This window comes from Cyprinus carpio, chromosome B9, assembly GCF_018340385.1.
Source record: "Cyprinus carpio isolate SPL01 chromosome B9, ASM1834038v1, whole genome shotgun sequence".
Taxonomy (NCBI): Eukaryota; Metazoa; Chordata; class Actinopteri; order Cypriniformes; family Cyprinidae; genus Cyprinus; species Cyprinus carpio.
This window is the reverse complement of record NC_056605.1, coordinates 19,478,256-19,493,420: the sequence shown is the minus strand read 5'-3', so window position 1 is coordinate 19,493,420 and position 15,165 is coordinate 19,478,256. Positions and strand designations below refer to the sequence as shown.

Sequence of the window (15,165 nt, the reverse complement as noted above, 5' to 3'; positions counted from 1 at the left end):
GTGAGGGACTGGAGCTGGAGAGCGTTTCTGCTTTTTATTTCAAGACTGTGGTTTCCTCTGCCTGCATGCTGAGAGTGTCCCCTGAATAAATGACGAATGCCTGACCTCACCATCACCCTTTCGACAAAGACTCAAACTCTTCCGCTAAGCCAGGAAAATAGCAATTATGAGGACTGTTCGATTAAAAGAACAGTGTGTTTCTAAACACACAATTACAATGCCATTCCATGGAGCTACATCCTACAAACAGGTGTTTGTAGGCCACTGGTGGTGATAGTCTGCTACTTTTCTCAATTGGTTGGGTGAGAGCAGAACATTGAGATCTCAGATTCATCGCTCTCAGTGTTCTAATCTTGATAACCAGAAACTCCCTTCAAAATTTCCCAAATTGCTCTGAAAAAAACAATATTACTCCACTTTCCTTAGAAGAATCAATCACTCCAGACACATTTGAGCGCCAATTTAGAGTGATACTCTGGAGAAACAGCAGGTAAAATGTGACACAGGTGTGTTTGAACAGTGCTTGTCATAAGCTACAAAAGGGTTGAGCTTCTGTGCATAAATCTTTTTGACATTCAAAGAACAGGAAGCCCAAGACACAGACATTCCCTTATGATTTTACAACATATGTGGTGTGTTTGGGTTTGAGGAGACAGTGCTGTTTGGCACAAAAAGCTCATAAAAACGAATAGTCACCAAGCCAGCATTTATATGAAACTGTGATTAGCTTTTCCATGAGAGTCTGAGTTATGGTTTTAAAGAAGACCTCCGCCAAGAACTGGGTCAAGTCATCTCAAAAACACTGCAAGGTCGTCGAGAGCAGGGATTGTGGGAGGTTTGTAGTATCTCTGTAATGGAACAGGAATAAATCTTACTTGGCATCCACAATATCATAAAGCTTCTTGAGAAAGTCGGTGTCCAGGTGGTTGTGTTCGGCGGTGAGTGTGTGGAAATACACCATCACATACTCCTTGACTGTGATATGGTCCATCACGTGGATGAAATACAGCAAAGCCTAACACACAAACACACACATTTACTTAGCTATCTAAAAAGGCACATTCCATAGACTTTTTATATACAGCTAAAATGCTATGACCTAACATTAAAACCACATCCTACAACTAACCCTAACAGAAAACGTTCTGCATCTTTATAATTGTCACAATTTTTTTATTTTATTTTTTTAAACAAATGAGGATGTTTAAGAGGACATTGTGTCATTTTTAACTCACTTCTCGGCACAAAGTTGTCCTCCAAATTATGGTTAAGTAGGTACACACTATTACTAATAAGTAATAGTTCACTCAAAAATGAAAATTCAGTCATCATTTACCACCTACATGACATTTCAAATTCTCCCATGTTTATTCAGTTATAATTTGGAAAGTAACCCATATTTTTTTGAGTACCATCAGCAGCATAAACAGTAATCTCCATATTTTTTGGTTAATTTGCGGTATATGGTAGCCTTTATATCTCAGTATTTTGTATTTGGATTAAACAAATAAAATGAATGTAAGAATGTATTATGCGCAAAAAGGGGTTAAAATCACATTACATTGTTACATTTTAACATTGCAATCTAAAAACAAAAATAATCCTTTTAAAGCAGAAGTTAAAGTTACTAAACTAAAAATGAAAATAATAAAACACAGACTAATTGGGTAAAAAGGCTATTTTGATTACCCCATTATACTTTACAGTTAGTGCTATCATACAAATACACTTACTTGTAGGTTTAAAATTCTTCATATGTCACATTTATTGTCCAACTACAAATCGCAAAGCAAAAGCTCATGCACTTCTGACAGAAAAATGGGAATATTTCCATGGCTTTTTTAACATTTACAGATGGAGAATATACCTGTGAAATGTAAGTTATGCATGAAGGAAAACAGCACATCTCCAACACATTAAACAGCGCGTCTCTGTCAGCCTCACACGCAGCCTTTCTGTCAGAGCACCTGACGGGGCGAGCGTGAGCCGCTTTGAACTGAAACTATAAACTATAGGCTACTAGGGAGAGAAATAAAACATAGAAATTATTTAAATGCAAAACAAACAAACAAGCATCTTTTTCTGTTCCTTGTTTTGAATGCTGCATGTGGACGGGGCGTCACTAGATTTTTGCGTAGTTCATACCAGCGCACTTTGAGGTCAAAATGCGTACAGGTTGGCAGGTCTGCATACAGGTATCAGTGTGAGTAAACAATGCCAGGATTTTTAGTTTTGAGTGAACTAATCCATTAAATAAACATTTTAAACAGTTCAGTATAATTTTTTATATTTGTGTTTACAGCGTATTAAATATTTAACAAGTCAATATTTTGAAAAGAAAAAGAAGTCAAATTAAAACCAAAGTTCCTGATACAAATCTCAAATATAATTTTTAATGTAAATATAAATCTAAAAGATTCACATCTAAATAGAAATCTTGAGCCAAGCATTCTTTTGTTTAACTTAGGTTAACCTTTCATTTTGTTAGGCAGCATTCAGTGCTAAATCTGACAAAATGTATGTAACATTTGGTGCAACATAAGATATGCTCAATACAGGGCGATCAGTAAAATGGAGTTTATTGTCATACACAGAACATGATAAATGGAAGTATGAGCATTTTCTCATTTACCTTCTCCATATCAATAAGTGTTACTGGAATATTCCTGCCAACAACAACCATGACCGTCCTACCACACAAATCAACACCTGAAAATGAGAGAAAAAATTTGTGTTGTGATAGAACTATATTATGGAAGGATGTTTCCTCACACCCACTGCAAAAGGTGCACAAGCCCCTAACCCTAATTCAGCCTCAAAGGTTGGGGAGATGGTTAGGAGGGAGACATTTCTCCAGTTTGTTTCCTCTGCTGAAAACATTCTCACATGCAGAAAATCTGGAGAAACACATTAGACATTTTAACATGCATGTTGAGGTGTACAACTGGAGAAAGTCTGCCCCCCTTTGGTCAAGTGAGTCAATGTGATTCAGATATTCAGTTTTATGAAAAGTACTGCTCTGTGGCTTTCTGTAATATGATTAAAAGAAGAAATTCAAGATTAAATTTAGCAGGACTAATAGCTTCTGGCAAACCTAATGTGTACAGTCTGTGGTAAAATGTCTTGAGGTTTTGAACTCAGTAGGTCGGCTTGGACAGTATCTGAGCTAAGAAGCAAAAAGAGATGATGGTAAATACTTAACAACACCGAAACCGTTACTTTGGTGGTTATTTTTTGTCCTGAAATTGTGAAACGAGAGAAATGGATTACAGAACCCCCTGATGTTGAGCTCAATGAGGCGGAATAAAGGTTTCCTGCCCAGAGAGCAAACACACAGATGGAGAGAACACAAAGTCCACATGTGCATAAAGATATACAGAGAGACAGCAATACAGAGAGAACGAGTGAACATGTACTGGAGAACATGTGTGAGATAAAAGAGGCAAACATCAAACCATATCATACTACTACAATAAAGTCCACATACATGAACTAGGACTGAAAAACGATTTAATATTTTAATCGAAGTAATTGATATACCAATTATTTAAATTATTCCAAAGTGTTTCATTTTGAGACTGTGTCAAAAGATTGATTGTTCTAAAGCATTATGTAAAATTGACAGCCTTACAATTAGAACATTTAAAATACAATTCATTTACATAAAACAATTAAAATACATAAAATACTCATAGAGACAAAGACTGACCGGTCTGATATAGTGCTTTTAACGCTGCTATGTCTGAAAGGTCCTCTGCTCGAGCTCTGCAAAGCCAGCGGTTATAGCTGTAAAGAAAGACACCAAATCTAAACGATTTGCAGTAATGTAAAAATAATAATAATAATAATAATAATTGGTATGAACCAGAATTCTTTAAAAATATACGAACATATATACAAATAACATGCATATAATCTCAGAATACACAGTTCTACAGTATACTAAACAAATCTGTACTCAATAATAATGAATATGAATCATATATCATATATCTAAACATGGCTAAAAGCTGTTAAGGATGCTATTGGTTACGCTACGTTTCCAGTGTCCTAAACATCTGCCATGATAACCAAGGTTTCACCACAGGTAGTACTGTACAACTGTGGTGACTCATTTAAAAAAAATAAATAAAAAAAAAACCTTAACAGGAAAGCTCTGAAGGCTTCTTACAAGGGGTGGGCAGTATTACCAGTCTTAAATTTGAGCAAATTTATGTCAAAGCAACTGATGACAATACAAATGAAATATATATATATATATATATATATATATATATATATATTATATATATATATATATATAAAATTACCTTCAATGCAAAACAAAAGATACAAGTCTTCATAGCTAACAAATGATAAATCTGTCATAAGTACAACAACAGCTGCTTCTCATCAAGATCAGCCAATCCTATTCTGGCAGAAACTATCATGGTAAATTTTTGTAAGTAAGCTTGGTTAAGAAATGTGGTACTTGTAAAAGGCGAGAGTATGAGAAAACTACACATCTTACTTCCTTTGGTGCTGTTTCTGCTGGGCTGCTTCAGACATTTGGCCCTGAAGGATGAGTTTACGCTGCTTATCCACATCCCCTTCCATACGAGCAAACGCATGACTTCCTACCAGCCCCAGGTCGGAGTCTAGTGAGTCATCCCCAGAGTCATCTGCAGAAAACAAGATTAATATCACTATCATATACTTAATAAGGTATATTAGTGCACTATACAGAGATTTGGATATTACAATAATGTATTATTATTATTGTGTTATAGTTTTTTTGAAGGAGTTATGGTTTTGCTGTGATAAACAGTAAAATATACTCTTGCACACTCGGAATGACCATTACTAGGTTCAGTGATCACTACAGCGTGGTACATTCCACAAGACCTGAACTCCCACCCTCGATCAGAGCTGGGAGAGCCAGTGGTGTGTGTGTGATGTACAGCCAGGCAAAGTGTAAAAATAATCCTTGTCTGTTATTCTTGTTTACATGTGTATGCCAAATCTCTATTACAGGCCAACCTTAGCCATATTTGAACAGACATGAAAAGAAAGTCCAGTCTGAACAACAAACAAAACTTCTGTGTTCCTCAGCTGAACCACATGGTCGCTGGTCATACTACAAAATATTTAGCCAGAAATTAAAGAAACACCTTTGACAGAGAGGTAAAAAGACATTAACAGGTAAATAAGAGGATTACAGCCAAATACTCTGCTGCTAGCAAACCTAGCAAAACATCATCAGGACTCAATGAGACACAGATGTCTCCCGAAAGTTATCTTTGGCCAAAATCATTACAGCATGTTGAAGTAAAGAATGAGATTATGTTTTTGTAATGCAACATATGGTCCTTTTATGATCATCCACACTGCAAAGAGAGCACCAGTGCTTGCACTTCCTAGTAAGGCCTATGGCCTCAAGCTGTAATTTATTTGGATTTCAGGAGCACTTCACCACAGTGTGACTTAAAACTTTGTGACACACAAAGATCTAATCAAAAAAGTAAATTGTAAACAATTAAATACAAATATATCTGTAGCACAGCAAATGAAGGAAAGAAAATGTAAATATGATAAATTAAATGGGCATTAAGTGAACTGGACAGAAAAAGAACAAATGCAGAAAGTAGATTAGGCAAGTGTGTGGTTTAAGGCATGCTTTGAGACCTCTACATGGCTTCATACACTAATCCATAAGAGCTGGGCTGTATTAGTAAAGGCCTAGTCACCTGCTGTCTTTAATATTACTCTAAGAATAACAGGCAGACCTGATTTACATGATAAAATGGCATTAATGAGGACAAGAGCTTGAAGAGATCAGCCAAATCAGTGACAGGGTTCAGCAGAGCTAGTTTATAAACATTAAACATGTCCTCTAATATCTTTCAGAAAGACTGCACTTTAAGTATAGATTGTTGTATTCATAGGAAAAAACACTTATGATGGTTTTGGATACCCTCAGCAGGGTTTTGGTTTTAAGTTTAGAAGATTGTATAGATGTGACAAAGTTACATGATCTGCTTTAGAAAGGGCCCAACACCGAATCTTGTGGTATTCCATTACTAAGCATGTTAAGTAAAGGACTTAAGCATTGGGTCAGGGTCCTGGCTGGGTTTATTTTGCTATAATGACACGGCTGACTGAACATCACCCCCCTTTTATATGTATAATAAGGTTAACTAAAAAAAATGTATTATGCGTAAATGAAGAAAGCGCAGAGTAATGCGAGAGACACTAAACTAACATTGCTAAGTAGGTTGTCTGGAAAAACATTTAATAGTCATTTGTCTTTTTAACAGTCAATATACAAAAAAAAAAAACTGACTGCAAAAGATGAATCAAGCACATGGATCAGGTTTTGTTAATCAAGTTTAAAACACTATAGACTTTAAAAATATTTATTCTGTTTGAAACCCAACCTGACCGAAACAGCAACACTGGCTCAACCAATGGTGTATGTTTAGTGTTGAACAGAGGACCATTTTAACGATCTAAGCGCATGGCGAATGTGCACTTAGGGCGTGTCCGAATCCACTTTTGCTAGTTTAAAGATGGAAAAAAATGGTCGGTGCACTGGACGCATGGTCCAAAAGGGTTGTACCTATTCTCTTAATGAGTCATGGGTGTGTTTTGGCCGTAGCGTGCAATAAACCAATCAGAGTGTCATCTCCCATTCCCTTTAAAGGGGTCATATGACGTTGTTAAAAAGAACATTATTTTGGGTATTTGGTGTAATGAAATGTGTTTATGTGGTTTAGGGTTAAAAAAAAACTTTTTTTTTCTTTCTGAAATTTTTACAAAGCTCATCGGTCTGAAAAGCGAGGTGTACACTGATTGGCCAGCTATCCAGTGCATTGTGATTGGCTGAATACCTGGATGGTGTGACGGAAATGTTTTACTACGCTCATCATAATGTTGTGATGTCTTCTGGCATGATGAGAAGAAAAAATTAAAACCCATTACAAACGAGGCATTTGTTGCATCCAGTGGGGACATAATTACTGATTATAATGACTTATACTGTCTTTTTACACGCTGTGTTATATAACGTGCCACATAAACTTAAAACCATGTCTGCATTTGTGATCGGAGAAACAACAAACAACAAGCCTACTCTACACTCCTTAAAACTTGCGTTAGAATCATCAGTGGCAAATTATTTAAATATGTAAACATACTTACAGACTGTGAGTCAGAACAGCCGGGGCATTGTAGTCTAGTCTCCCAGGATGAGAAAACAGTCCTCCATAATATCTGAATATTTGGGTTGAACTCTTCTGGAACAGTGTTGTAAATACAACTTAACCACTGATTTCTAGTTGTGTCCTCTTTTGGAAGGCCAAACAAAGTAGTTTCACTTTCACAATGAAACACAGTGTCACACACAGCGGGCTCGAGTGAGTGTCAGCGGGCTGGACTCCGTTTTGTCCACGGTGAAAGCCGATCCGGCGATCTGCAACGCCAAGTTGATGCATTTCCTTAGCGACCAGCACGGATCAGCTCTAGGCATGACCAGGCAGATATCGTCCTCTTTTGGAAGGCCAAACAAAGTAGTTTCGCTTTCACCACGAAACACACAGCGACTCCACAACATGGCAGCGGCGGCAACAGCGAGAATAAAAGTTACGCCTTCTTTCTTTGCATGAATATTTGTGCGGCGTTATGCAAATCTTCCCACATCGTGATGTAGACATGGGGGTGTGTTAGAACGAGCCGTTTTAGGGGGGTGTGGTTGACTCTTTACTTTTATAAAGAATGTCTCTTTGGATTTGAGACTTTAGTTTTTTCCAACTTTACAGATCTTCTTTATGCACCAAGAGCTTGTAACACTCCAAAGAGAAAGGAAAAATTGAAATCGCATCATATGACCCCTTTAAAAGCAAGTTACGCTTGCACCATGGCTGATTTGCTATTTACATGGCAGAATTTGCGAGCAGACCATCTAAGGGGAACAATTATAATATTTTACACTGTAATCCTTTAATTTTTCATATCTGGCATATTTGTGTGCTGCTGGGCATCCCTGTGTGTGTAATAAGCAGAGTGTACGCGTGTTGTTTACCTGCTTATTACTAACGCACCCTTAAATTAAAAAATAAATAAATAAATAAATACTGCGCCATTGACTTCAGACCAGGTTTTAGTTGGTCAATGGCACAATCATCTTCAGTTGCCTCAAAATAGCAATGCACTGAACACACCTCGTTTTCAGACCAGCACGCCCATGGGTGCACAAATGGACGAAAGTGCATTTGCTATTTAAGCAACATGGCGCTGGACGTGAAAATGATAACTGCGATGGACTGAAACTACCAAAAAACACTTGTGTCACACACATTGCGCTGGGTGTATGATAGGGCCCTTAATGTCTGGCTGACCAATGGCAGTTTGAATCGAATTTTCCATTAATTCCTTTTGATGACACTAGTGGCACCTTTAGCACCTTTAGTTCACCTTTAACTTCATATTAACAAGGAAGTCTGGAAACTGCTGTGCCACTTCAGTATACTGTACACCAAAGTAAATTTGGTTAAGTGATCATGTTTGTTCAGATTAGAGCTTGTTGTCATTCTCAATGGCTCAAGCAAACAACCAGAAGTGAGACTGATAAAGCAGATTATTGAATGACCTTAACTTGGAAAGAGTAGTATTTATTAGTTCAGTTGGTAACAGACCCTGGGCTACCGTTTCATGTCCTGGATTAAAGCATTCAAAGATAGACAGGAAAGTGCAGTGTTTTTTTTTTTTTTACATGGGACCTGTCTTATACGTCATGTTTGAGTTGGATCAACAGCTCAACAGTGAGACTTGATCACCTTAAAACATCTGGCTCACAGTCCACATGATTTGGGTTTGAATTAATGGCAGCCAACAAATATACAAATTCAATCTCCCACTAACAAATAAATAAATATACACATGTGCTCTGAGTGGCAAGCAAACTAGCCAAACATACTGGTGCCTACACACACACACACACACACTTGACTGTAGCTGTGTGGGTCTGTCTGAACGCAGAAGATTCTGCTGTAGTCAAAGCACCTGTTGTAGGACAAAGAGGCAGTGTCAGCTAATCTGAACTCATGAAACACCCACAACAGATCACGATGAAAGGCCAGGGAGGAAGAGATGACGCGATCAGCTGCATGCTGCTCATAATCATTATTCTATCACATTTCTGGAAGGAAATTATTTTTTACATTCTGTAAATCAAATACATTACTGAAAAAGCTTCTGTAAAAAAAAACAAAAAAAAACATTTTTACATTACACAGTGTAAATTAATGTTTTGGCAAACATTTACTCCTACTGCTTGTTTGATAGACTGAAGACATCTACATTACTATTCAAAAGTTTTGAGGTCAGTAAGATTTGTTGTTTTTTTTCTTTTTAAAAATTTAAACAGATTAGTTCTTTTTTTCAGCAAGGACGCATTAAATTGATCAAAAGTGACAGTAAAGACTTAATTTATAATGTTGCAAAAGATTTCTATTTCAAATAAATGCTGTTCTTCTGAACTTTCCATTAAAAGATTCCAAAAAAAAAAGTATCACAGCTTTCCACAAAAATATATTATGTTAATGTTTTCAACATAAATATAAAAAGGAATATTTCTTGAGTGCCAAATCAGTATATTAGAATGATTTCTGAAGGATCATGCAACACTGAAAACTGGAGTAATGGCTGTTGAAAATTCAGCTTTGCCATCACAGGATTAGATTACATTTCAAAATATATTCAAATAGAAAACACATTTTAAATTGTAATTTTTTTTTCACATAATAATATCAGTATCCTGTTTATTTGGACCAGCTGCTCCACTGAATCACAACCTGTAAGCTTGATAAATAAGACCAATCACAACAGACTAGGTCATCTGACCAGTCAGAGCAGAGTAGGATCACGGAGAGGAGGGGTTTAGAGAGACTGAATTTTTGAACTGCTTTGAACGAATCGTCTGAGAATCGCTGAAAAATGAGGTGATATTAAATGCATATTTTGAGAAAACAAAAGTGTTTTTTGACCTTGCATGCATTTAATCTTATTGTAGGAGACTCCCAAAACAATATTAGGAGCTGTAAAAATGGCATAATAGGGGCACTTTAAATATAAATACAGTCTTGGTGAGCATAAGGGTATTCTTTGAATTATTATTATTATTATTATTTTTTTTTAAATCTTACCAACCCAAATTTTTTGAGTAGCATATCTACCTAAAAGATCTGAAAAGATGATACAATGAACAATTATATGAGCTCACCTTCTAGATTTCCTGGCTTTTCCGCAATGCGGATCTGTCTCTCCGGGACCACGGGCTCTCCCTCAGCATTACCAATGTCGGCAGGGAGGAAAGGCAGACTGATCTTCTCTTCTTTTATTGAGCATGGATAATACAACGGCATTAACTTCCTGTACACTGGCTGGAAAACACAATCAATTACAAACACATTTAGGGGCAATCAATCATAGATACACATTCTGGCACATGCTAAAAAATTAATACAAAATTTTGTGTGAATTCTTTTTTTTTTTTTTTTTTTTTTTTTGTATAATGCAAGTTACAAGTTAGTTTAACCCACAAACACAACAACGTTTGGCTTTTAAATCAAAACGAGAATTTCATAAGAAAATGAAAGAGCACACAAGAGAGTTGGATGGAGGCTGTTACATAACAGCGAAAATGAAATGCAACACACCTCCTCAACATCCGAAACAGCAAACACCACCGTCTCAATGTTTTCACCATGGTTCTCCAGAAATCTACGAACAGTCCCTAGAAACATAAACACGGGGGAGACATTCTGAATTTAATCAGAAAGGAGTGACCTCATATGTGATGTATAACACTTATATAATAAAATAAACAGCAATTACTTAATGCTATATGTGTGGCATCCTCCAGCGGATATGCCCTTTTGACTGTGCTGACCACACACAAACCCACAGATGCCATGGCATGTTCCCTGAGTAGAGAAACACAGTGAATGAACATTAAATAAGTTGCACAAACTTCAATTACATATAGTTTACATTAGTCAGACGGTTTTTCCATCTAGGAGCAGGCAGCAGTGTCTTTGATGACATGTTATTTGCATAGTAAAGCATCACTGTCATAAATGCCTCCTGTTAACACACACACAGTCACTCCCAAAAAAGAAATGAATGGCATATATCCTTAGCCAAGGGTGAGTTCAAAATCACAAACGCTAATGTATTCACCGTTGGAATCTAAATCTTATATCATTTCCTTCCTTCCCATAAGCACATGGGGTTTATTCTATACATCATCAGACATCACTTTTAATAATTTTCAAGCAATGAACATAAATGATAGTGTTATTTATATTACTAAACACCTAGCTGCTCCATCAATCAACACGAGTTCATGGTATAATATTTGATTTAAAGACTGTATTTGAACTGTCTGATATGATCTTGGAGAGTGACTAACAGATAGAATAATATCTAAGCATATTTACTTAGTATAACCATGCCAGAATGTCCAGACAGTCTGTATGAACTGACATTTAATATTTGTGCAACAATCTCACAAAATTTGTTGGAACGGTCCGGCTTACTTGGAAAGCTGCATGACGTTTCTGTAGCAGCTGTAAAGAGAGCTCTCTGCAGCTGTCCGGTATTTGGCTTTATATTTAGGTCCAACTGTGTGAATTATAAAGCGTGCAGCCAAGTTGAAACCCTCTGTCATTTTTGCTTCACCAGTCCGACATCCTATACAAATATACACACATGCATATCACTCCAATAAAAGTGATACAAAATGAGATAATAGCTGTTCTGTTACTGTGTTGTATAAAAAAAAAGAATTTAATTTAAATTTAGTGTTTGTTTTAGTTGTTAGTTGTATGTTAGTTCTCAATCTGCTATCCTGATAGTGCCCCCTACCTTTCAGTTTGAGTAATTCATCCCTTAGTTCAGGTCCTGAGTATCTGTGGATACTGTCTGATACAGGGTTCTTGTCTGTTAGTGTCTCATTACTTGTATTTATGATTGCAGTGCAGTTTAAAAGTGCCACATCTCCATTACTGTAAAATAAGGGAATTATATAAATTTAGCATATCAGATACAGAACATCATATGAGCTATGAAAAAGCTGTGTGAACAAATGGAGCATAAATAACATTGTTGTTATTGTAAAATAAAATGGTTCAAATTATTGGTAATTGAAATAAAGCTGAAATAATATCAAATATGAATGAAATACATGAACAAAAAAAAAAAAAAAAAACTTTGATTAGAAATTAAAAGTACTGCCTTGGCAACTAACTGAAATTAACTGGAATTTAAGAACTAAAATGAGACTAAAACTGAAAAAAAGACAAATGCATATAACAAATTAACTAAAAGTAAACTTAAAATAAGAAAATAAAAGCTATAGTCACTATAAACAAATCCTGCAAGCACAAAACTATGCGTATTTGTGAATTCTATTCCTGCCTCAATTTCCAAAAGGACTGGTTTTATTAATTGGATTTTTTGATTTATTTTCATGAGTAATTTTTTTATTGTTTTGATTTTATTAATAAGATTTATAAGAAAAGTTGGTTCTGAAAATTTTGTAATTTATGAAAAAGCTGGGAGAACAAATCTAGCATATAAATAACTGTGCTATTGTAAAATAAAACAGTCAAAAATGATTGGTAAATAAAATAAAAGTGAAATAACATCAAATATAAATATTAAGTGAAAAATATGAACTTTGATTAGAAATGAGAAAAGGAGCCTTGGTTTAAGAACTAAAGTTCTTACAAAAACTGAAATAAAAACAAACAAAAACTAACAAAAAAAAAAGTCAAATGCACACAACAAAATTGCTAACTAAAACTAAAGTAATCTTGAGAAATAGTAATCTAGAAATAAAGTAATATTGTAATATTATGAATAAATAATATTAATAAACACTATAATAATTTTATTTTTAATTATATTTTTTTTTTTTTTTTTTTTATTTATTTTTTTAAATTTTTTATTTATAACATTAAGTGTTAATGTAGTTGGTTACGTTTTTAATTTTTGTTTTCAAAAGACAAATGACTAAAGAAAAAAAATTATATATGTATAGTTTTGCAGTTATATACATGGAAATCAGATGAAAGACAGAATAAAGTCACTATGAACAAATCCTGCAAGCATAAAACCATGTGTACTGATGAATTCTATTCCTTCCTGAATTTCTAGAAGGACTGGTTTTATGAATTGGGCTTCAATGGTTCCATGCAATGAACTTCTCCTTTCTTAAAAAAAGAGAAACTATGAATTCAAAGAGAAAACCATCTTGATCCTTCCCTAACAAAGCTATATCGGCCCGAGAGCCAAAAGGACCTCCCAGACAGTCACATGTGATTGAGCTATGATTGGGATTTGTGTGCATGAGGGAATGACTAAGAGACGTGAAGAGCTGGTGCAAATAACTGATGCAACAAACACACACTGCAGCGTTACATGAAAATATTTAGGTCCAAATTACTAAATGATAACTACTTAAACTTTTGAACTAAGATAATCAGTAGTTACATTTATAGACAATCCTGATGCTTAGGCTTGTAGGACCAAAACAGATTTATATGCAGTCTGTTTACTAAGCAATCTTTGTTGAAATAAGACAGAAATTCACGGAGAAGAAGAAAACAGAATGTTTAAGAAACGTCAATGAAAATAACACTCACAATAGTACAATCTTGCTGTTGATGTCTTGTCTGAAGGGGAAAGGGGACTCTAAGGAATAGAGCTGATTGGTTAGTTGGTCATCTTCCTCCATTAAGAAGTTTTCTCCATCCACCTCATCCTGGACTCCCTGAGGCTGGTCCCACGTGGGGAGGTTCTGGACCTCCACAAACTGGGAACGAGCTCCCAAGGGATCCATGCTGTAGCTTCACTAGGCAATTCTGAACTGAAAAGACACAGACAAGCATTTACACACAATAAGACATTAGTTTGACCTGGGCTATATTAGCTCATAAATGCATACACACATATATATGTTTGCATTAGGTTACACATGTAAAGTGGTTACACTGACAGACTTCGATGGGCTCTGAACCCTGGTTGGGTGGACTATGAATTTTGTTAGAATTTTTTTAACTTGGTTTTAATTGCAAGTGTTTCAAATTAATATCTAATGTTTACTTAAACATATGTGATTTTTTTTTTATTTTTATATAGTGTGTTGTTTTTTTTTAAATGAATTCACATAAAACATAAAGCCACAATGAAATAGAAGAAATGAATTCCCAAACTTTCAAAATGTGACAATAATTGTAAAAGTATTCAGCAAGACTTTCTGTGCCAGGTGCAGTGTGAGAAGTGTAGTGTTCATGAGCGTAATTGACTTTCAAACACAACAGAGAGGCTCTATCAGTGCAGACAGACAGGATTTTGTGCATAATTGTATTTGAAATACAAAGGAGAGAGAGGATCTTGATCGGGAAAGGGATGAAGCATGTGTATTTTGATATATATTTTAACGACAAATTAGAAATTTTTTTATCAGTGAAGCAATGAGTTTATTAAGGAACCAACGATCGACTGTAACAGGGACATACAAACAATGCAACTCAATCCTGTTTCAAGAAGTATATAAGGAAAGCAACACGTCATACGTATTCTAACCACACAGGTTTATATCGACTTGATGAAAATGCAACAGATTATAACCACCATCAATCACGACGACCAGCAACCTACCAGATGTCCTCTGATGCAGCTACTGCAAACACAAAACCGCGTTCACTCGAACTGATCCGTTAAAAACAGAGTTAAAGATCAATGTCATCTTCCTGCGCTTCCGCTTTTAAATGGGCCATTGATAAAATGTGATTTTAGCAGCTTGCGGTCAACACAAAGTGTTTGCAACATTCAGCGAGTTTCCTGATCATCAGCTGATTCACGAGGACGAAGAGCATCACTTCCGGGAATGCAGTGGGGGCAGTGGCTATGTTGTCGATCCGTTTAGAAAACGCACAGACATATACAATATTACAACATAGATTTTAATCGACGGTATAGTGTCATCGCTAAATTAAAATAAGCATAATAAAGTATAAATTAAATAAATTAATTAAATAAAGTTTAATTATGAACCCATTGATGCGCCTCGTGGACAGCAACATGACTTCGCATTCACAGACCAAAGTAATCGATACTATA

The 15,165-nt window shown here is 35.6% G+C and overlaps 1 protein-coding gene across 1 annotated transcript in view; it reads right to left on the bottom strand.

Annotated features, from left to right (window-relative positions):
• gdap2 (ganglioside induced differentiation associated protein 2) overlaps positions 1 to 14,934 on the bottom strand; it is a 28,120-nt gene extending 13,186 nt beyond the window's left edge. Inside the window, exons 1-11 of the mRNA XM_042731383.1 lie at positions 14,704 to 14,934; positions 13,686 to 13,909; positions 11,905 to 12,044; positions 11,577 to 11,730; positions 10,873 to 10,961; positions 10,695 to 10,771; positions 10,259 to 10,418; positions 4,511 to 4,661; positions 3,710 to 3,786; positions 2,633 to 2,709; positions 876 to 1,015 (exon numbers count right to left, since the gene is read on the bottom strand). Of these exons, the coding sequence (XP_042587317.1) occupies positions 876 to 1,015; positions 2,633 to 2,709; positions 3,710 to 3,786; positions 4,511 to 4,661; positions 10,259 to 10,418; positions 10,695 to 10,771; positions 10,873 to 10,961; positions 11,577 to 11,730; positions 11,905 to 12,044; positions 13,686 to 13,882 (1,262 nt within the window). The 5' untranslated portion in view covers positions 13,883 to 13,909; positions 14,704 to 14,934. The remainder of the gene's footprint in view (positions 1 to 875; positions 1,016 to 2,632; positions 2,710 to 3,709; positions 3,787 to 4,510; positions 4,662 to 10,258; positions 10,419 to 10,694; positions 10,772 to 10,872; positions 10,962 to 11,576; positions 11,731 to 11,904; positions 12,045 to 13,685; positions 13,910 to 14,703) is intronic.
• Between the last annotated feature and the right edge of the window lie 231 nt (positions 14,935 to 15,165).